Below are 24,064 nucleotides of genomic sequence, written 5' to 3'. Positions count from 1 at the left end.
AATTTTCTTTCTATGAAACTTGGTCACCTCTCATAAAAACTGATGGGGGACCCTTAACCCCTGTTCTTACCTGTCCTATCTATAACACTTTTCATCCAGCCTCCACTCTATCCTCACATCTGAGCTCAGGGCATGGGGAAGGATAAGAGGCATGGTCTCGGCAATCAGCCACTCCTAGGAGCCCCTGACTAGGCAAGGGCTTCAGAGCCAAGGCCAGTTTCCTTCAGAAACTGTTTTCAGGCTATGGTGGCAGTGACTGAGTCCTTCTTTTCCGTTACTGTAGCTAGGCTGTTATGATTCCTTCAACTGTTTTTGCAGAATCACTTTCTCAAGATGGTAGGTGGAAATCTACCTTCATGAAATATGCCAAAACTTCCACCCTAAGGGCGATACTCTGTTTAAGACTGACTGGTAAATACTAACACTTAGAATTAGCATGAGAAATGTTTGTTATTAGTCTCTAAAGTTTAGATTTCAGCAGTCTATGATACTGTCCTGAAAACAAGTGAAGAGGATAGAATGTTCTGTGTGAGTGGTACTCATCAATGTTTATCTTCCTTATGATATTGTGCCTTATCACAGGTTTTGTGAGGCATTATTTGGCCTTAAGAAAGATTCTATCTATTAAATTGAAGATTGTATATATCAAATTTCATTATAAGGCACTTGGTTGAATAGATTATATAAAACAGACTATATTAATCATGGAGCTAGTGAATTCCAGTGTTAATTATTTGGTCATACTACTACTTTATGTAATACCTCTAAGTACTTACATTAAAAGCTATTTATAGTAAATAGTATAGACAGATGATGTATAATATGTTTCCACAGGGAAGTTGAAACAGAGAAGGATTAACTAGTTGAATGGGACTGAAATTGCTTAGGCTTTTCAAGTAGGCTACTCTGCATACTTACTGTGTCTAACATGGGCATATTTTAGATGTACTAATAAATCTGGCCATAAAAATCACAATGTGATTTGGATCCAGCTAAGAAACCACTATCAATATGATTTAATGTACCCCAGAATCATAGTCATATTTTAAGTTTAGTCAACTCTAACTCTTATCTTCTTTTAAACAGGGCCATCCAAAGTAGAGATGTGGCCCAGTTCAGAAATGTTGTCACACAATTGGAAGCTGATTTAGACATCACCAAAAGACAACTAGGAACAGAGCGCTTTGAAAGGTAAGTTTATCTCTATGCAAGCTCAAAAACAATGCTTTTCAGCATGGAAAGCATTGTTTCTTAGGTAAAAATAGGTTTTAGTTCTTTCATGATGGTTAGATTTTGAAGTATGAATTAAGCTACAGTTTTTTATGATAGTTTTAATACTTTTGCTGGATATAAAATTTTAAAGCATCACTATTTTGTTTTAGGGAGAGGGCCGTACAAGAACTTCGCCGCCAAAATTATTCAAGTAATGCGTATCATATGAGTTCTACAATGAAGCCAAATACAAAATGTCATTCACCAGAACGTGCTCACCATCGATCTCCTGACCGAGGCCTAGATCGATCATTAGAAGAGTGAGTCTGTTTAAGGATCCATTCTCTTGAGATCAAATAGTAATATCTAGTATAGTGAATATTTGGGGTAATAAGGAAACTCAATAGTCTATCTTTAATAGTGATATTTAAACAGGATTACCAAGATATATTGATATAAAAATACAGAATTTTGATAATTAGAGTTATATCTATTATACTAAAGCAAAAGGACTAATATTTTATCTGTTTGCATAAATTATATATTTTTTTATTTCCACAGTTTTGGGGGAACAGGTGGTTTTTTTGTTACTTCCTTAGCAGTAATTTCTGAGATGTTGGTGCATCCAACACCCAAGCAGTGTACACTGTACCCAATGTGTACTCCTCACTCTTCTCCCATCCTTCCCCCTGAATCCCCAAAGTCCAATGCATCATTCTTATAACTTTCATCCTCATAGCTTAACTCTCACTTAAAGTGAGAACATAGGATATTTGGCTTTCCATTCCTGAGTTACTTTCCTTAGAATAATGGTCTCCAACTCCATCCAGGTTGCTCCGAATGCCATTATTTCGTTCCTTTTTAATGGCTGAGTAGTATTCCTTGGTATATTTATACCACATTTTCTTTATCCACTTGTTGTTCGATGGGCATTTAGGCTGGTTTTATATTTTTGCAATTGCAAATTGTGCTGCTACAAACGTGTGTGCAAGTATCTTTTTCATATAATGACTTCTTTTCCTCTGAATAGATACCTAGTAGTTGGATTGCTAGATCAAATGGTAGTTATACTTTTAGTTCTAAAAGGAATCTCTGTACTGTTTTCCATGGTGGTTGTACTAGTTTACATTCCCACCAGTAGTGTAAAAGAAAACATTCCCTTTTCACCACATCTATGCCAACATGTATGATTTCTTGATTTTTAAATTACGGCCATTCTTGCAGGAGTAAGGTAGGTATCTCATTGTGGTATTAATTTGCATTTCCCTGATAATTACTGATGATGAGCATCTTTGCATATGTTCATTGGGCATTTGTATATATCCTTCTGAGAATTGTTTATTCATGTCCTTAGCCCATTTTTTGATGGGATTAGTACTTTTATTATTTTTATTATTTTTATTTTTTGCTGATTTGTTTGACTTCCTTGTAGATTCCGGATATTAGTCCTTTGTTGGATGCACGTTTGGGAAGATTTTCTCCCACTCTGTGGGTTTTCTGTTTACTCTGCTGATTATTGTTTTTGCTGTGCAGAAGCTTTTTAGTTTAATTAAGTCCCATCTATTTATACTTGTTTTTGTTTCATTTGCTTTTGAGTTCTTGGTCATGAAATCTTTGCCTAAGCCAATGTTCAGAAGATCTTTACTAATGTTATCTTCTAGAATTTTTATGGTTTCAGGTGTTAGATTTAAGTCTTTGATCATCTTGAGTTGATTTTTGTATAAGGTGAGAGATGAGGATCCAGTTTCATTCTTCTACATGTGGCATCCCAATTATCCCAGCACCATTTGTTGAGTAAGGTGTCCTTTCCCTACTTTATGTTTTTGTTTGCTTTGTCAAAAATCAGTTTGCTGTAAGTATTTGGCTTCATTTCTGGGTTCTCTATTCTGTTTCATTGGTCTATGTGCCTATTTTCGTATCAGTACCATGCTGTTTTAATAACTATAATCTTGTAGTATAGTTTGAAGTCAGGTAATGTGATGCCTCCAAATTTGTTCCTTTTGCTTAGTCTTGCTATGTGGAGTCTTTTGAGGTTCCATATGAATTTTAGGATTGTTTTTCTAGTTCTGTGAAGAATGATTATGGTACTTTGATTGGAACTGCATTGAATTTGCATATTGCTTTTGGCAGTATGGCCATTTTTACAATATTGATTCTCCACGAGCATGGGATGTGTTTCCATTTGTTTGTGTTATCAGTGACTTCTTTCAGCAGTGTTTTGTAGTTTTCTTTGTAGAACTCTTTCACCACCTTGATTAGGTATATTCCTAAGTTGGTGTTTTTGTTTGTTTTTTGCTCCTATTGTAAAAGGAGTTGAGTTATTGATTTGTTTCTCAGCTTGATCGCTATTGGTGTATAGCAGTGCTACTGATTTGTGTACATTAATTTTGCATACAGAAACTGTACTGAATTCATTTATCAGATCTGGGAACTTTTTGGATGAGTGTAGGGTTTTCTAGGTATATGATCATATTATCAGTGAACAGTGACAGTTTTACTTCCTCTTTACTGATTCAGATGCCCTTTGTTTCTCTTGTCTGATTGCTCTGTCTAGGACTTCAGGTACTATATTGAATAGAAGCAATGAAAGTGGGCATTCTTGTCTTGTTACAGTTCTTGGGGAATGCTTTCAACTATCCCCATTCAGTATAATGTTGGCTGTGGGTTAGTCATAGATAGCTTTTATTATCTTGAAGTGTGTGTCCCTCCTATGCCAGTTTTGCTGAGGGTTTTAACCATAACGGGATGCTGGATTTTGTCAAATCCTTTTTCTGCATCTATTGAGATGATCACATGATTTTTGTTTTTAATTTTGTTTATGTGGTCTATCACATTTATTGACTGGCATATGTTAAACCATTGCTGCATACCTGGTATGCAACTCACTTGATCATGGTGTATTATCTTTTTGATATGCTGTTAGATTCAGTTAGCAAGTATTATGTTGAGGACTTTTGCATCTATGTTCATCAGGGTTATTGGTCTATAGTTTTCATTTTTTGTTATGTCCTTTCCTACCTTTGGAATTAGGGTGATACTGGCTTCATGGATGATTTAGGGAGGATTCCCTCTTTCTATGTCTTGTGGAAAGGTGTTCTATAGGATTGGTACAATTCTTCTTTGACTATCTGATGGAATTCAGCTGTGAATCCATCTGGTCCTGGACTTTTTTTTATTGGCAATTTTTTAAAATTACTGTTTTAATCTCTCTACTTGTTACTGGCCTGTTCAGAGTTTCTATGTCTTCCTGATTTAATCTGGGAGGGTTGTATTTTTCCAGGAATTTATCCATCTCCTCTAGATTTTCTAGTTTGTGTGTGTAAAGGTGTTCATAGTAGCCTTGAAAGATCTTTTGTATTTCTGTGGTACTGGTTGTAATATCTCCCATTTCATTTCTCATTGAGCTTATTTGGATCTTCTCTCTTCTTTTCTTGGTTGATCTCGCTAGTGGTCTATCAATTTTGTTTATCTTTTCAAAGAACTAGCTTTTTATCTTTTGTATTTTTTTGTCTCATTTTCATTGTTTCTGTTCTTATCTTTGTTATTTCTTTTCTTCTGCTGTGTTTAGGTTGGTTTGTTCTTGTTTCTCTAGTTCCTTCAGGTGTGACCTTAGAGTGTCTGTTTGTGCTCTTTCAAACTTTCTGATGTAGGCATTAAATGCTATGAACTTTTCTCTTAATACTACTTTTGGTGTGTTGCAGAGGTTTTGATAAGTTGTTTCACCATTATCTCTCAGTTCAAAGAAGTTTTTAATTTCCATCTTGATTTCATTGTTGACCCAAAGATCATTCAAGATCAGATGATGATGATAATTATTATTAAATTTTTTTGAGATGGAATCTTGCTCTGTTGCTCAGGCTAGAGTGCAGTGGCATGATCTCGGCTCACTGCAACCTCTGCTCCCCGGGGTCAAGCAGTTCTCCTGCCTCAGCCTCCCAAGTAGCTGGGATTACAGGCATGTGCCACAATGCCTGGCTTATTATTATTATTATTTTTGAGACAGAGTCTCACTCTGTTGCCCAAGCTGGAGTGCAATGGCACAATCTCAGTTCACTGCAACCTCCGCCTCCCAGGTTCAAGTGATTCTCGTGCCTCATGCTCCCAAGTAGCTGGGATTACAGGCATCCGCTACCACGCCTGGCTAATTTTTTTGTATTTTTAGTAGAGACAGGTTTTCACCATGTCGGCCAGGCTGGTCTTGAACTCCTGACCTCAGGTGATCTGTGCGCCTCAGCCTCCCAAAGTGCTGGGATTACAGGCATGAGGCACCGTGCACAGCCTTAATTTTTGTATTTTTAGTAGAGACAGGGTTTCACTATGTTGGCCAGGCTGATTTTGAACTCCTGACCTCAAGTGATCCACCTGTCTTTGTCTCCCAAAGTGCTGGGATTACAGCAATGAGCCACCGCACCCAGCCTCAAGAGCAGATTATTTAATGTCCATGTATTTTTATAGTTTTGAGGGTTCCTTTTGGAGATAATTTCCAGTTTTGTTCCACTGCAGTTTAAGAAAATACTTGAGGCCAGGCGTGGTGGCTCACGCCTGTAATCCCAGCACTTTGGGAGGCCGAGGTGGGCGGATCACGACGTCAGGAGATCGAGACCATCCTGGCTAAAATGGTGAAACCCCATCTCAACTGAAAATACAAGAAATTATCTGGGCGTGGTGGCGGGTGCCTGTAGTCCCAGCCACTTGGGAGGCTGAGGCAAGAGAATGGCGTGAACCCGGTAGGCGGAGCTTGCAGTGAGCCAAGATCATGCCACAGCACTCCAGCCTGGCTAACAGAGCAAGACTCCATCTCAAAAAAAAAACAAAAAGATACTTCATATAAATCTGATTTTCTTAAATTTATTGAGACTCGTTTTGCATCCTATCATATGTTCAGTCTGAGAGACTGTTCCATGTGCTGAAGAAAAAAGAATTTATATTCTGCAGTTGTTGGGTAGAATGTTCTGTAAATGCCTGTTAAGTCAATTTGTTCTAGGGTATAGTTTAAATTCATTGTTTCTTTGTTGACCTTCTGTATTGATGACCTGTCTAGTGCTGTCAATGGAGTATTGAAGTCTCCCACTATTATTGTATTGCTGTGCATCCCATTTCTTCGGTCTAATAGTAATTGTTTTCTAAATTTGAGAGCTCCGTGTATATATGCATATATATTTAGAATTGCAATATTTTCCTTTTGGACTATTCCTTTTATCATTATATAATGTCTCTCTTTTTCTTTTTCTTTTTTTTTTTTTTTTGAGACGGAGTCTCGCTCTGTCGCCCAGGCTGGAGTGCAGTGGCCGGATCTCAGCTCACTGCAAGCTCCGCCTCCCGGGTTCCCGCCATTCTCCTGCCTCAGCCTCCCAAGTAGCTGGGACTACAGGCGCCCACCAACGCGCCCGGCTAGTTTTTTGTATTTTTTTTTAGTAGAGACGGGGTTTCACCGTATTAGCCAGGATGGTCTCGATCTCCTGACCTCGTGATCCGCCCGTCTCGGCCTCCCAAAGTGCTGGGATCACAGGCTTGAGCCACCGTGCCCGGCCTCTCTTTTTCTTTTTTTACTGTTGTTGCTTTAAAGTTTGTTTTGTCTGATGTAAGAATAGTTACTGTTGCTCACATTCCATTTGTGTGAAATATCTTTTTCCACCCCTTAACCTTAAGTGTATGTGAGTCCTTAGGTGTTAGGTGAATCTCTTGAAGACAGCAGATACTTAGTGAATTTTTATCCATTCTGCCCTTCCATATCTTTTAAGTGGAGTATTTAGGCTGTTTACATTCAACATTAGTATTAAGATATTAGGTACTGTTCTGTTCATCACATTAGTTGTTGCCTTAATACGTTGTTTTGGTTTTTTTCCCCCCATTGTGTCATTGTTTAATGGCATTAAATAATTACATAAAATTAAATAATCTGTGATATTTATATTGTAAGGAGCTTCTATTTTGATGTATTTTGAAGTTTTGTTTCAAGATTTAGAACTCCTTTAAACATTTTTCATAGTGCTGGCTTAGTAGTGGCAAATTCTCTCAGCATTTGTCTGAAAATGATTTTATTTTTCCTTCATTATGTTGCTTAATTTTGCTGGATACAAAATTCTTGGCTGACAATTATTTTGTTTCTTGAGGCTAAAGATGGGACCCCAATCCCTTCTGGCTTGTAGGATTTCTGCTGAGAAATCTGCCATTAATGTGGTAGGTTTTCCTTTATAGTTTATCTTGATGCTTTTGTCTCACAGATCTTAAGATTCTTTCCTTTGTCTTGACTTTGGGTATCCTGATGACTATGTGCCTAGGTGATGATGTTTTTGCAGTGAATATCCCAGGTGTTCTTTGAGTTTCTTATGTTTGGAGGTCTAGATCTCTAGCAAGGTCAGGGAGGTTTTCTTTAATTATTCCCCCAAGTAAGTTTTCTAAACTTTTAGATTTCTCTTCTTCCTCAGGAACACTAGTTATTCTTAGGTTTGACCATTTAACATAATCCCACATTTCTTGGAGGATTTGTTCATTTTTTTAAATTCTTTTTTTTTTTCTTTGTCTGACTGAGCTAATTCTAAAGACCTGTCTTCAGCTGGGCATGGTGGCTAATGCCTGTAATCCCAGCACTTTGGGAGTCTGAGGCGGGCAGATCACTTGAAGTCAGGAGTTCAAGACCAGCCTGGCCAACATGGCGAAACTCTGCCTCTACTAAAAATACAAATACTAGTCAGGTATGGTGGCACATGCCTGTAATCCCAGCTACTTGGAAGGCTGAGGCAGGAGAATCACTTGAACCCAGGTGGCGGAGGTTGCAGTGAGCCAAGATCACGCCACTGCACTCCAGCCTGGTGACAGCATGGATACCAGTACCTGCTGTAGTAGAGGTGACGGGAAAGTGATGCATCACTTTAGGTCGGGGCAGGGTTAGGTGGGTCTGGGCTCAGACTCTCCTTGGGCAGGGCTTGACATGGCCACCTTGGCGAAGGGGATTATGGTTCTCAGGCCAATGGGGTTATGTTCTAGAGGGGATCTTGGCCACCTCTGCTGTATCATATAGTTCACCAGAGAAGTGGGGAATAGCTAGTAGCAGGAGGCCTCACCCAGCTCCCACGCAGTTGGTGAGGCCAGCCTCGCTCCTGCAGTGCCTTGCTCAGATTTTGCCCCAGGCCATGAGCTACCCCACTGAAAAAGCAAGCACGGCATTTGAACCTGGCCCTTCCCTGTCTGGCTCTTCCTGCTCTGTCTCCTATCTGCAGCAGCTTCCGCTTGTCCCCTGGACTCTGCTCAAGAAAATTTGTGCCCAGTCAAAACCACTACCGATTTCAGTTCGGAGCTCCCTTCACTCTGTGACCCCTCCCCAATTCTGCTGACTGCCTTCCCAAGGACCCCTGTGAGATAGTCATTGCTGGCTTTCCCTGGGCTCGAGCTGGAGACTGGGAGTGCGTGCAAGGCACTTCCTGCTGCTACTTCTACTTTTATATTTTATGTGACTCCATAAATCCCTTTCATCTCTAGATAGGGTTAAATTTTTCTCCTGTGATGTGGATTTTCAGATTCCCCAGTGGGGACATGTGTTCAGATGTAGGTTTTCTTCCCTCTCACACATTGGGAACTCCCAGTTTTTCACCTGTTTCATGGAATTGGCAGCAGCATGCCACTTCTTTCAAAGGATATGTGAATTCTTTGGGTTTTCCTTGTATATTCCTACAGTGAATCTTGGAGCAAAAGATCACAATGTGAGTCTCTAACACTGTTCTGTCCTTCCATGTGGGAGCTGCACGTTAGTCCTGTCTCCTATCTGCCGTCTTCCATCTGCCCCATAAATTGTATTTTAATAGTTTGATTTTCTTTTTATTTCTACAACATTAACTTCTTATTTAATTACAAAATGTTGGTTATTATAGCACCACAAAATTTATATGTTCTAGGAAAGTAATCAGCTAGTTTTTTAGAGGAAAATATTTTAGATATATTTCTATGTATCACAAATTTCCTAGAAACTTTTTATTTGGAAACAATTTCAACCTTTCAAAAAGTTACAAAAATAAGAATACAAAGAACATCTATATGCCCTTTACCCATACTCATTATTTTAAAATTTTTACCCCATTTGTTTTCTTATATACACATGTGGTGGCTCGTGTGCTCACATGCTTTCATGTTTCTTCACAGACACACACACACTTGCACAGACCTACTCACACACTCGCAGAGGCACATTTAAACATATAACCAAAACTCCAAACCATGCCCACAGGTTTCATCCTTTTACTTTTTTCCATTACTTATATATATGTTCTTTCTTCTACAGTGAGAACCCTGGCTCAACATTAACATGTTTACTCAACGATATCAATGTAGTTACTAATTTACTCAATCCCAGAATGCATCTACAATAGTTTCAAAATTTCTTCACCGATGTCACCACAATAAACAGGCCGACTTTTTTAAAGTTCGGAATCTGTTTGCAGTTCTTCCTTCTTACGCCTGTACGTTACCTTGCCCAAATCTTGAGAGCATATGTTTAAATACTGAGTTTGTAACTTATTTGGATTAATTTTTTCCATCTTTTATTTTGGTCATGGTATTCATTTGAAATAACATTGGATTCATTTGTTTCAATTTGCTTTCATTTTTCATATTTCCACTTCCTAGTTTTTTGCTCAACTTAATTTTATTTTTGAATATGTAGATTAGCATGCTTTTAAAGGTCAACACTCTGCAAAAAATAATACTAAGAGAAGTGTCACTTTCTCTATGCCTTCCATCCCATCAGCCATGCCTCCACCTCCTTTCTTTGTGGTTTTATGCGAATGATACACAGATATATATCTTTCTTTGTTTATGCAAAAAGTGGCATGCTTCTTTGCACTTTGCTTTTCTCACTTAACACTGTCTCCTGGAAATCTCTCCATGTTGACTCCTAGAGATTCTCCTTATTCCTTTTTGTCAGGTGCACACTACTCTAGTATATGGATGTACCATAGTTATGCAACCCACCTCCTAAACTTGGACATTTAGCTGGTTTCCAATAATTTGCAATTACAAACAAGGCTGTAATGAATAATCTCATACATATGTATTTTCATGTTGTTGCAGTATCTTCAGAATAAATTCCTAGAAGTGGAATTGCTGGGTCAGTGGGTAAATACACAGGTAGTTTTGTTAGGCCGTGCCACATTCCCCTCCATTTTGCAGTCCCTTCAGCAATGTGTGAAAGTACTGTTTCCCCACAACCTCACTAGCAGAACACACTGTCAAGCTTTTGAATTTGTGCCACTGCGGTGGATGAGAAATGGTATTTCAGTGTAGTTTTAATTTGCATTTCTCATATTATGAGTGAAGTTGAATATCTTTTCATAAGTTTAAGGGCTATTGTTATATCTCTTTTTCTGAATTAGCTATTCATTTCTTCTGCCTGTTTTTCTAATGGACTTTAGATCTTTTTGTTAAAAAATTTTTTAGTACATTTGAGAAATTATCTCTTTATTGGTGATACATGCTACAAATATTTTCTCACTTTTTTTTTCATTTGTCTTTTAATTTTACTGTATTGCCTTTTTCTCTATAAAGAGTTTTTAGTTTTGTGTAGTCAGATTTTAAACCTTTTCCTTTAATGCATCTGGATTTCTATTCATAGTTAGCAAATCTTTCTCTCTCCCCAGATAGTAGAGGAATGTTTTCTTTTAGTACTGGTATAGTTTTACTTTTTACATTTAGATATCTGATTCATTTGGAGTTTATGTGTGGTTTGAGAAATGGATCTAATTTTATCATTTTCCAACTGACTATCAAGTTGTTCCAAGATCATTGATTTAAAAGACTCTTTGTCCCAGTCATTTAGATCTCTTTTTGGACTTTCTATTTCTTTTCCATTGATCTGCCTGTTCGTGTGCAGTCCCACACTATTTAATTATAGAGGCTATGTAGTATTTTTAATTCTGTAGGGATAGCTCAGTGGTATGCTGGTAAACTGGCTTTCCAAAGGAGAGGAGGGGGAGGCCCTGATCTGTAGCACTTGCCAATTTCAGTGGTGTAAATACCTCCACTTTTTCATTTTTTGTAGATCTTTTATATTGCTGTTTAATATTTGTTCATCTGACCTGTTTTATATTAAGGGTGGTGTTCTAAAGTCTCCTTTTATTAGTATGTTTTAATTTCTTTTTCCATATCCTCTAAATTTGGCTTTATATGGGTGGTTTGCTGTTTTTTTTTTGTTTGTTTGTTTGTTTTTATGTTAAGAGTTTTTTTATTGTTGTTGTGGTTGTTTTTAATTTTTTTTTTTTTATGCTTTAAGTTCTAGGGTACATGTGCATAACGTGCAGGTTTGTTACATATGTATACTTGTGCCATGTTGGTGTGCTGCACCCATCAACTTGTCAGCACCCATCAATTCCTCATTTATATCAGGTATAACTCCCAATGCAATCTCTCCCCCCTCCCCCCCCATGATAGGCCCCAGTGTGTGATGTTCCCCTTCCCAAGTCCAAGTGATCTCATTGTTCAGTTCCCACCTATGAGTGAGAACATGCGGTGTTTGGTTTTTGTTCTTGTGATAGTTTGCTAAGAATGATGGTTTCCAGCTGCATCCATGTCCCTACAAAGGATGCAAACTCATCCTTTTTTATGGCTGCATAGTATTCCATGGTGTATATGTGCCACATTTTCTTAATCCAGTCTGTCACAGATGGACATTTGGGTTGATTCCAAGTCTTTACTATTGTGAATACTGCCGCAATAAACATACGTGTGCGTGTGTCTTTTTTTTTTTTTTTTTTTTTGAGACGGAGTCTCGCTCTGTCACCCAGGCTGGAGTGCAGTGGCGCGATCTCGGCTCACTGCAAGCTCCGCCTCCCGGGTTTACGCCATTCTCCTGCCTCAGCCTCCCGAGTAGCTGGGACTACAGGCGCCCGCCATCTCGCCCGGCTAATTTTTTGTATTTTTTTAGTAGGGACGGGGTTTCACCATGTTAGCCAGGATGGTCTCGATCTCCTGACCTCGTGATCCACCCGTCTCGGCCTCCCAAAGTGCTGGGATTACAGGCTTGAGCCACCGCGCCCGGCCGCATGTGTCTTTATAGCAGCATGATTTATAATCTTTTGGGTATATACCCAGTAGTGGGATGGCTGTGTCATATGGTACATCTAGTTCTAGATCCTTGAGGAATTGCCATACTGTTTTCCATAATGGTTGAACTAGTTTACAATCCCACCAACAGTGTAAAAGTGTTCCTATTTCTCTACATCCTCTCCAACACCTGTTGTTTCCTGACTTTTTAATGATTGCCATTCTAACTGGTGTGAGATGGTATCTCATTGTGGTTTTGATTTGCATTTCTCTGATGGCGAGTGATGATGAGCATTTTTTCATGTGTCTGTTGGCTGTATGAATGTCTTCTTTTGAGAATTGTCTGTTCATATCCTTTGCCCACTTTTTGATGGGGTTGTTTATTTTTTTCTTGTATATTTGTTTGAGTTCTTTGTAGATTCTGGATATTAGCCCTTTGTCAGATGAGTAGATTGCAAAAATTTTCTCCCATTCTGTAGGTTGCCTGTTCACTCTGATGGTAGTTTCTTTTGCTGTGCAGAAGCTCCTTAGTTTAATTAGATCCCATTTGTCAATTTTGGCTTTTGCTGCCGTTGCTTTTGGTGTTTTAGACATGAAGTCCTTGCCCATGCCCATGTCCTGAATGGTATTACCTCGGTTTTCTTCTAGGGTTTTTATGGTATTAGGTCTAACATTTAAGTCTCTAATCCATCTTGAATTACTCTTCGTATAAGGAGTAAGGAAAGGATCCAGTTTCAGCTTTCTACTTATGGCTAACCAATTTTCCCAGAACCATTTATTAAATAGGGAATCCTTTCCCCATTTCTTGTTTCTCTCAGGTTTGTCAAAGATCAGATGGCTGTAGATGTGTGGTATTATTTCTGAGGACTCTGTTCTGTTCCATTGGTCTATATCTCTGTTTTGGTACCAGTACCATGCTGTTTTGGTTACTGTAGCCTTGTAGTATAGTTTGAAGTCAGGTAGCGTGACGCCTCCAGCTTTGTCCTTTTGACTTAGGATTGTCTTGGCAATGTGGGCTCTTTTTTGGTTCCATATGAACTTTAAAGCAGTTTTTTCCAATTCTGTGAAGAAAGTCATTGGTAGCTTGATGGGGATGGCATTGAATCTATAAATAATCTTGGGCAGTATGGCCATTTTCACGATATTGATTCTTCCTATCCATGAGCATGGTATGTTCTTCCATTTGTTTGTGTCCTCTTTGATTTCACTGAGCAGTGGTTTGTAGTTCTCCTTGAAGAGGTCCTTTACATCCCTTGTAAGTTGGATTCCTAGGTATTTTATTCTCTTTGAAGCAATTGTGAATGGAAGTTCATTCCTGATTTGGCTGTCTGTTTGTCTGTTACTGGTGTATAAGAATGCTTGTGATTTTTGCACATTAATTTGGTATCCTGAGACTTTGCTGAAGTTGCTTATCAGCTTAAGGAGATTTTGGGCTGAGACAATGGGGTTTTCTAAATATACAATCATGTCATCTGCAAACAGGGACAATTTGACTTCTTCTTTTCCTAACTGAATACTCTTGATTTCTTTCTCTTGCCTGATTGCCCTGGCCAGAACTTCCAACACTATGTTGAATAGGAGTGGTGAGAGAGGGCATCCCTGTCTTGTGCCAGTTTTCAAAGGGAATTTTTCCAGTTTTTGCCCATTCAGTATGATATTAGCTGTGGGTTGTCATAAATAGCTCTTATTATTTTGAGGTACGTTCCATCAATACCGAATTTATTGAGCATTTTTAGCATGAAGGGCTGTTGAATTTTGTCAAAAGCCTTTTCTGCATCTATTGAGATAATCATGTGGTTCTTGTCTTTGGTTCTGTTTATATGCTGGATTACGTTTATTGATTTGCGAATGTTGAACCAGCCTTGCATCCCAGGGATGAAGCCCACTTGATCATGGTGGATAAGCTTTTTGATGTGCTGCTGAATCCGATTTGCCAGTATTTTATTGAGGACTTTTACATCGATGTTCATCAGGGATATTGGTCTAAAATTCTCTTTTTTTGTTGTGTCTCTGCCAGGCTTTGGTATCAGGATGATGTTGGCCTCATAAAATGAGTTAGGGAGGATTCCCTCTTTTTCAATTGATTGGAATAGTTTCAGAAGGAATGGTACCAGCTCCTCCTTGTACCTCTGGTAGAATTCAGCTGTAAATCCATCTGGTCCTGGACTTCTTTTGGTTGGTAGGCTATTAATTATTGCCTCAATTTCAGAGCCTGCTATTGGTCTATTCAGGGATTCAACTTCTTCCTGGTTTAGTCTTGGAAGAGTGTAAGTGTCCAGGAAATTATCCATTTCTTCTAGATTTTCTAGTTGATTTGCGTAGAGGTGTTTCTAGTATTCTCTGATGGTAGTTTGTATTTCTGTGGGGTTGGTGGTGATATCCCCTTTATCATTTTTTATTGCATCTATTTGATTCCTCTCTCTTTTCTTCTTTTTTAGTCTTGCTAGCGGTCTGTCAATTTTGTTGATCTTTTCATAAAACCAACTCCTGGATTCATTGATTTTTTGGAGGGTTTTTTGTGTCTCTATCTCCTTCAGTTCTGCTCTGATCTTAGTTATTTCTTGCCTTCTGCTAGCTTTTGAATGTGTTTGCTCTTGCCTCTCTAGTTCTTTTAATTGTGATGTTAGAGTGTCAATTTTAGATCTTTCCTGCTTTCTCTTGTGGGCATTTAGTGCTATAAATTTCCCTCTACACACTGCTTTAAATGTGTCCCAGAGATTCTGGTATGTTGTATCTTTGTTCTCATTGGTTTCAAAGAACATCTTTATTTCTGCCTTCATTTCGTTGTGTACCCAATAGTCATTCAGGAGCAGGTTATTCAGTTTCCATGTAGTTGAGCGGTTTTGATTGAGTTTCTTAGTCCTGAGTTCTAGTTTGATTGCACTGTGGTCTGAGAGACAGTTTGTTATCATTTCTGTTCTTTTACATTTGCTGAGGAGTGCTTTACTTCCAATTATGTGGTCAATTTTGGAATACGTGTGATGTGGTGCTGAGAAGAATGTATATTCTGTTGATTTGGGGTGGAGAGTTCTATAGATGTCTATTAGGTCCGCTTGGTGCAGAGATGAGTTCAATTCCTGGATATCCTTGTTAACTTTCTGTCTCATTGATCTGTCTAATGTTGACAGTGGAGTGTTGAAGTCTCCCATTATTATTGTATGGGAGTCTAAGTCTCTTTGTAAGTCTCTAAGGACTCGCTTTATGAATCTGGGTGCTCCTGTATTGGGCGCATATATATTTAGGATAGTTAGCTCTTCCTGTTGAATTGATCCCTTTACCATTATGTAATGGCCTTCTTTGTCTCTTTTGATCTTTGTTGGTTTAAAGTCTGTTTTATCAGAGACTAGGATTGCAACCCCTGCTTTTTTGTTTTGTTTTGTTTTCCATTTGCTTGGTAGATCTTCCTCCATCCCTTTATTTTGAGCCTGTGTGTGTCTCTGGATGTGAAATGCGTCTCCTGAATACAGCACATTGATGGGCTGTGACTCTTTATCCAATTTGCCAGTCTGTGTCTTTTAATTGGGGCATTTAGCCCATTTACATTTAAGGTTAATATTGTTATGTGTGAATTTGATCCTGTCATTATGATGTTAGCTGGTTATTTTGCTGATTAGTTGATGCAGTTTCTTCCTAGCATTGATGGTCTTTACAATTTGGCATGTTTTTGCAATGGCTGGTAGCGGTTGTTCCTTTCCATGTTTAGTGCTTCCTTCAGGAGCTCTTGTGGGGCAGGCCTGGTGGTGACAAAATCTCTCAGCATTTGCTTGTCCGGAAAGGATTTTACTTCTCCTTCACTTATGAAGCTTAGTTTGGCTGGATATGAAATTCTGGGTTGAAAATTCTTTTTTTTAAGAATGTCGAATATTGGCCCCCACTCTCTTCTGGTTTGTTGAGTTTCTGCCGAGAGATTCGCTGTTAGTCTGATGGGCTTCCCTTTGTGGGTAACCTGACCTTTCTCTCTGGCTGCCCTTAAGATTTTTTCCTTCATTTCAACCTTGGTGAATCTGACAATTATGTGTCTTAAGGTTGCTCTTCTCAAGGAGTATCTTTGTGGCGTTCTCTGTATTTCCTGAATTTGAATGTTGGCCTGCCTTGCTAGGTTGGGGAAGTTCTCCTTGATAATATATTGAAGAGTGTTTTCCAACTTCGTTCCATTCTCCCTGTCACTTTTAGGTACACCAATCAGATGTAGATGTGGTCTTTTCACATAGTCCCGTATTTCTTGGAGGTTTTGTTCATTTATTTTTACTCTTTTTTCTCTACACTTCTCTTCTCGCTTCATTTCATTCATTTAATCTTCAATCACTGATACTCTTTATTCCACTAGATTGGATCAGCTACTGAAGCTTGTGCTTGCGTCACATTGTTCTCGTGCCATGGTTTTTAGCTCTGTCAGGTCATTTAAGGTCTTCTCTATGCTGTTTATTCTAGTTAGTCGTTCATCTCATCTTTTTTCAAGGTTTTTAGCTTCTTTGCAATTTGTTCGAACATCGTCCTTTAGCTCGGAGAAGTTTGTTACTACCGATCTTGTGAAGCCTACTTCTGTCAACTCGTTAAAGTCATTCTCCATCCAGCTTTGTTCCACTGCTGGCAAGGAGCTGTGATCCTTTGGAGGAGAAGAGGTGCTCTGATTTTTGGAATTTTCAGCTTTTCTGCTCTGGTTTCTCCCCATCTTTGTGGTTTTATCTACATTTGGTCTTTGATGATGGTGACCTACAGTTGGGGTTTTGGTGTGGATGTCCTTTTTGTTGGTGTTGATTCTATTCCTTTCTGTTTGTTAGTTTTCCTTCTAACAGTCAGGACCCTCAGCTGCAGGTCTGTTGGAGTTTGCTGGAGGTGCACTCCAGACCCTGTTTGCCTGGGTATCACCAGCAGAGGCGGCAGAACAGCAAATATTGCAGAATGGCAAATGTTGCTGCCTGATCCTTCCTCTGGAAGCTTCGTCTCAGAGGGGCACTTGGCTGTATGAGGTGTCAGTTGGCCCCTACTGGGAGATGTCTCCCAGTTAGGCTACCTGGGGGTCAGGGACCCACTTGAGGAGGCAGTCTGTCCGTTCTCAGATCTCAAACTCCGTGCTGGGAGAACCACTGCTCTCTTCAAAGCTGTCAGACAGGGACATTTAAGTCTGCAGAAGTTTCTGCTGCCTTTTGTTCAGCTATGCCCTGCCCTCAGAGGTGGAGTCTACAGAGGCAGGCAGGCCTCATTGAGCTGCCCTGGGCTCCACCCAGTTCGAGCTTCCCGGTCACTTTGTTTACCAAGTCAAGCCTCAGCAATGGCAGATCCCCTTGCCCCAGACTCACTGCCGCCTCGCAGTTTGATCTCGGACTGCTGTGGTAGCAGTGAACAAGGCTCCGTGGGTGTGGGACACACCAAGCCAGGCGCGGGATATAATCTCCTGGTGTGCTGTTTGCTAAGACCATTCGAAAAGCATGGTATTAGGGCGGGAGTGTCCCAAGTTTCCAGGTACCGTCCTTTGCTAGTAAAGGGAATTCCCCGACCCCTTGCGCTTCCCTGGGTGAGGCGATGCCCCGCCCTGCTTCGGCTCACACTCTGTGGTCTGTACCCACTGTCCAACAAGTCCCAGAGAGATGAACCTGGTACCTCAGTTGGAAATGCTGAAGTCACCCGTCTTCTGTGTTGCTCGTGCTGGGAGCTGTGGACTGGAGCTGTTCCTATTTGGCCATCTTGGAATGATCCCCCGCCACCTTTTTTTTTTTAAGTCGGAGTTTCACTCTTGTTCTCCGGACTGGAGTGCAATGGCATGATCTCGGCTCCCTGCAACCTCTGCCGCCCAGGTTCAAGCAATTCTCCTGCCTCAGCCTCCCTGAGTAGCTGGGATTACAGGTGTCCATCACCACATCCAGCTCAGTTTTGTATTTTTAGTAGAGATGGGGTTTTGCCATGTTGGGCAGGGTGGTCTCGAACTCCTGACCTCAGGTGATCCACCTGCCTTGGCCTCCCAAAGTGCCAGGATTACAGGCATGAGCCACCATGCCCCGCCTAGTTTTTGTATTTTTAGTAGAGATAGGGTTTCACCATGTTGACCAGGCTGGTCTCAAACTCCTGACCTCAGGTAATCCACTCACCTCAGCCTCCCAAAGTGCTAGGATTACAGGCGTGGGCCACCACGCCCAGCCATGTGGAAAATCTTTTTAAAAAATAGGTGACTTACACTGGGCATGGTTGCTCACACCTGTAATCCTAGCATTTTGGGAGACTGAGGTAGACAGATTGTTTGAGCCCAGGAGTTAGAGACCAGCCTGGGCAATGGTGAAACCCCATCTCTACAAAAAATACAAAAAAAAAAAATTAGCCAGATGTGGTGGCACGTGCCTGTATTTCCATCTACTTGGTAGGCTGAGATGAGAAGATAACTGAGCCTGGTGGAAGGTCATTGCTGCAGTAAGCCATAATTGTGCCACTGCATTCTAGCCTGGGAAGCAGAGCGAGACCCTATCTCAAAAATAGAATAGAACAGTATAAATAAAGTAGATGAGTTAAAATCTTTTACATTATTGATATGACTGTTATATCACATCAGTAGTAATGGTCTTAACCCAGTTATATTATCTTATAATTACTTTCTGTACTATGTGATATTTGTTGTATTTCTTCACTTGATCAGTCTTCTTTGCTTCTTAACAAATTTCTTTTGGCTTTTAGGAAGAGTTTATTTTATTTTAGTTGTTACCTTTCTATTAATATGATTAACAATGCCCTTAATCACCTTTTTTCTCACTTAACCTTTTACTCTCAGTTTCAAATGGTGTTCTTTGACTGGCACCTGTTATCTAGACAACAGACATCACAGGGAATTTACTTTCCTCTGACCACTGCTCTGTTTCCTGCCTCTCTAGTTTTGCCTTTCCCAGGTTGTCATATAAATGGAATCATACAGTATGCAACCTCTAGTGGTTGACTTTCACTCAGCATAATATATTTCAGATTTATCCAGGTTGTCGCATGTATTAGTAGTTGTCACATATTCCTTTTAACTACTGAGTAGTATTCCATCATATAGATGTACCACAGGTACTTTTTTTTTGATGATTATAGTCTTGGCCAGATGCAGTGGCTCCTGACTGTAATCCTAGCAGTTTGGGAGGCTGAAGCAGGCAGATCATTTGAGGCCAGGAGTTTGAGATCAGCCTGGCCAATATGGCAAAGCCCCATCTCTATTAAAAATACAACAATTAGCTGGGCATGGTGGCGCATGTCTGTAATCCCAGCTACTTAGGCTGAGGCTTGAGATTTACTTGAACCTGGGAGGCAGAAGTTGCAGTAAGCTGAGATCTCGCCACTGCACTTCAGCCTGGGTGACAGAGTGAGACTCTGTCTCAAAAAAATAATAATAATAATTAAAAAATAAAATGATTATAGTCTCACAAGTAGTTGTAAAAATAGTATAGATAGTCGCACATATCCTTACCCCAGCTTCTATATGAAATATCTTACAGACTGGGGTATTGACATTAGCACAATGTGATTAACTAGTCTATAGGCCTTATTCAGATTTCACTAGTTTTTAGATGCACTCATTTGTTTGTATGTGTATTTTTTTTTCTTACAATCTACACACAGCACCACTATGATCAAGATGCAAAGTTGTTCCATCAGCACCAAAGAATTCACTCCCTCATATGCCTATTTGTAGCTGTAGCCCTGCCCTTCTTCATCTCCTTGTCTCCTAGGAAACACTGCTTTCTTCTCCATCACTATAATTCTGTCATTTTGAGATAACCTTTTGAGATTGACTTTTCTCATTCAGCATAATGCCTGTGAGATCCATCCAAGCTGCTGTAAGTATCAATAGTTCATTCCTTTTTATTGTTGAATAGTATTCCATGGTATGAATGTACCACAGTTTGTGAAAACTGAGTGAAAAAATATATTTTTTTGTTTTCCTTCATAGAAACTGAAGAAAAATCTTACATTTTGCTAAAGTGATACACTTACTAGAATACATTTGTTACACATGTTGAAAAAGTTGAATTAAAAATATTAATCAGCATGATATTTTCTCTTACAGGAATCTTTGCTACAGAGATTTCTGACACCTGAAATGATTCTTCACATCCTTGAGAAAGGTCAAAGTTACAAACTGATTTTTTTTTTTTTTTTTTTTTTGCGACATGAGTGCATTTATCTTTTAAATGCTTGGCAATGTTAAATATATTTATTAACTTTGTGTCTCTGAATCTCTGTTCTAATGTGCCATGTTGCAGTGATCTGAGATGACTTATAAAAACAAAAATGCATATGGCTCTTTCTATCCATGCAGAAATAGTGAGTGTAAAATCTGCTTACATCACTATTGAACACTGTTATGTTCACTATCCGGAGTAAATAAAGAAACTTATTAAAACAGGGAAAAGTGTTTTTACAAAACTGATTTCCTTTCCTTTCTTGGTATCTCAAATAATTGGTTGGTTAATTTTTTTTCTTTGTGATTTGTGCTTTCATGGCTGGAACATCTGTGCCAAAATGGGTACAATTTACCAATACTGGCCTGGGATCTGATATTCCATTTTGGAACCAATCTTACATAAATTCCATGCCATAATCTGATACTGAATCTGCAGAAGGTAGGAGTGTTGTCAGGGCTTTAAAATCTGTAGTATTGTACCACTCAAAGACTAAGTAACATACATTTTCTACAATTGTGTTTACTGCTACTATTTTTAGAAAGGTAGGTGATGATATATCTGTCAAGAATGTAAGATTTTATTAAAAATCTGTATTTTTAATAAGTTTTATTTCAAGTACTGCAATCAACTTAATTGGCATTTTATTTTATTGTCTGTAATCTAGAGTAACAAGATAAGTGATGTTTCCTTCCTCCCCCAATTTCGTAAATCTCTTACCTTATCTATCCATAGGTTTTGATGTAATGTTCATATTAAAGCCTGAATGCTACTGTATTTTACTGATATAAACTATTTGTATTCTTGCCATTTTAATAAAAAAAAGGCTTGTCATTAATAGTATTCATATGATGCAGACAATTTCTCATGTTATATAGTCACTATTCGATATGACTATAGTGATGTAGGAAAGTGCTCTGATTTAGGTTTTGTTTAATCACTAGCAGGCTGATATTTTACTATAATTTCAGGCTATATATTCACTTTAGTTTGATTTTTTAAAACCTTCAGGTTTGGTCATCTAGTTTAAGACATTAATTACAGATTGGTTAAAAAATTAATAATGTAAAGTAAAATGCCCTTTTATAAGCATTTTAAAGAATAATATGCAAAAAAGTTGTCCTTGCTATTATTAAATAAGATGTTGATAAACATGAGAAATTCATCTTTCTTGGGTGACTCAATGACCTTAGTACTGGATCATCACATTAACTTTATCCACCTAGAAGAGCTGACAAAGAGCTGACTCTTACTGTCATATGCACTTAATACATATTATGTGTGGAGGGCAGTATGTGGGAAGGGAGCCTGAGGGAAGCAGGAATGAAGTATGTAAGAAAATATTTCCATGTTTGATTGAAAGTATGCTTTACTTGCCTTGTGCCATTAATTATAGAACATTTAAAGGGACAATTATATGGTAAGTATAAAGGGACTATCATTATCTAAAGGAAGGAGAAAACTCATCTGCATTTTCTATGTTAAAATTTCAAAGAAAAGATTTTTGTTTTGATAATATTCAAGAACATTTGTTGTTTTAAATGAGATTCTAATTGCTTGATATAAATATTTAATAGCCTGTTGCTATGGCAGAGACTGCCTAATGTAAACACAATATATGAAACTATACCAAACATATTCTTCCTTGGATGGCAAGGAAATCTCCTGAAAAAGAGTTCTCAGCTTTCAAATATCATGTTCAATATAAAACACCTACTTCTGCTAAAGTAAGGGTGTTTGTGAAAAAAGAATTGTTAACCCTCTGAGTAACTTAAATCTAAAATTTGTTGTATATTAATCCTATTTTGAAATTCCAAGCACCACCAGAACTCTGTCTTGTCTTTGGTTTATCTGAGACATCATGAAACTCTGTTAGAAGTAAGAGCAGGGCATTGACATGAGGCTCCATTCTGAAGTTCATAAGCTATAGTTTCAAAAGGAGCAGGTGTAATTTGATCTTTAGTATATTATTCCTCTTAGAGTTCATCTCCCTTATTACAGGTTAGCAACCAGTGGGCATAATGAATTAACTAAATGTGTTCTGATAATAATGTCAGCTACTAAAAACTTAGATTTGAATCAACTAAAAGTGTTAGTGATGTAAAGAAAATTTCTAGCTGACATAAGTTATTCACCCTGGGGCAATAAAAGAAGAAAAAGAGGATATGAGTGGAAGCCACTGGATTTGAAGTCAATTATGATTCCTAAACAGTTATTGCTCCAAAAATTATTTGAAATTATGAATTCAGATACTTGAAATATATTAATATTTTAAAATAACACTATCATAAGAATCTGCTACTTTTTTCTGTCTCCCTACTGATTTTCTTATAAAGCATCTTTAATAGAGTCTCCTACACTTCCCAAAGGCCATGCTCAAAGTTGCATTTCTTGTGTAATAAGTATTAGTTTGTGACCCAGTTCTGAAGACTAACCAATCACCTTTCTGAGTTTTGTGAACTTAACTTAAATATGTGATTATTATACTACTCGATCAAATTATTTTATACTTGTCTCTTTCAAATGCATTTAAATGTTCTTTTTGATTACTTTTTATTTATTTTTATTTTATTTTTTTGAGGCAGGGTCTTGCTGTGTCGCCCAGGCTGGAGTGCAGTGGTGCGATCATGGCATTCGAGCATGAGATGCTCAGTCCTCATGTACTGAAGCTATTTTCTGAATTAGATCTTACAGGTTAGTGTTTAATCTGACCATGTAGTATCATAATCCAGTATTGACAGGGTCTAGTTCTCGGAAAATAAAATCTAACCCTTTAAGGATATAAAGCTATCTTCTCTCCTCAGCCTCAGGTCAGTAGTGAGGACCATAGGTGCATGCCATCATACTCAGGTAATTTTTAAAAATTTTTGTACAGACGGGGTCTTACCATGTCGCCCAGGCTGGTCTCGAGCTCCTGGGTTCAAGCAATCCTCCCACCTCAGCCTCCCAAAGTGCTGGGATTACAGATGTGAGCCACTGTGCCCAGATGTTTTTTTTTTCCCCCTGTAGAGTTTGTGCATTTTTATTATGGTGCTTGCTTTGATTCTCTAGGATCACCGGAGGGCTCCTCAAATACACTTATCTATTTTCTGGTTTTGTAGCATTCTTTAGGTTTTACACATGACTATAAATGGTCATTTCTAGTCTGTTACTGAAATGAACGATTTACCTTTGTGTGCTAGCTATGGTGTTAACTTCAGAAACAACTGAAGTGAGTGAATCTTGGTTTGCTCTTTTATAAGGCATGCAGCCTACTTGAGCATTCTTTTGATTCTTATACCTTTGTATAGCTTAGGGGCATCTGTGAGGCTATTGGGCTGTTTGGATGTTGTTTATCATGTCCCTGCAGGGTCCACCCCATCAGCTGTATCACTGCCGATCTGTTTTTGTTGTAAACAGATGACCTTTCATCCCACCGTTTTTACTCTGCCATCTTCTTTCTTATTTTAACTTTTCTTCTTTAATAATAAATATAGTTATTCTTAGTTCATCACTAAGTTTTGGAGAACGAAAATAATTAGTTCCCCAAACAGCCAGTGGCGTAGATACGATTTTTTCCGTATTATGGGTATAAGGAGAGGAAAATGGAATCTCAGAGAAGTTATATGATTGTCCTATATATAATCCCAAAGCAAGTAAGCATCTGAGTCACGGTCTTTGAACACATGTGTGTGTCT

The 24,064-nt window shown here is 38.7% G+C and overlaps 1 protein-coding gene across 18 annotated transcripts in view; it reads left to right on the top strand.

Annotated features, from left to right (window-relative positions):
- Window positions 1-21,230, top strand: part of TSGA10 (testis specific 10) — a 166,626-nt gene extending 145,396 nt beyond the window's left edge. For 13 of the 18 annotated variants that reach the window (XM_033238979.1, XM_033238984.1, XM_033238976.1 and 10 more), the window contains 3 exons: window positions 1,087-1,191; window positions 1,383-1,532; window positions 20,273-21,230. In XM_033238979.1, the coding sequence (XP_033094870.1) occupies window positions 1,087-1,191; window positions 1,383-1,532; window positions 20,273-20,297 (280 nt within the window). In that variant the 3' untranslated portion in view covers window positions 20,298-21,230. The remainder of the gene's footprint in view (window positions 1-1,086; window positions 1,192-1,382; window positions 1,533-20,272) is intronic. The other 5 variants (XM_033238986.1, XM_033238980.1, XM_033238983.1 and 2 more) reach the window with 1 other exon arrangement.
- The last annotated feature ends 2,834 nt before the right edge of the window (window positions 21,231-24,064 follow it).

Source organism: Trachypithecus francoisi, unplaced genomic scaffold (assembly GCF_009764315.1).
Source record: "Trachypithecus francoisi isolate TF-2019V2 unplaced genomic scaffold, Tfra_2.0 Lachesis_group17, whole genome shotgun sequence".
Classification (NCBI taxonomy): Eukaryota; Metazoa; Chordata; class Mammalia; order Primates; family Cercopithecidae; genus Trachypithecus; species Trachypithecus francoisi.
The sequence above is the reverse complement of the archived record's forward strand: the minus strand, read 5'-3'. Positions and strand labels throughout refer to the sequence as shown.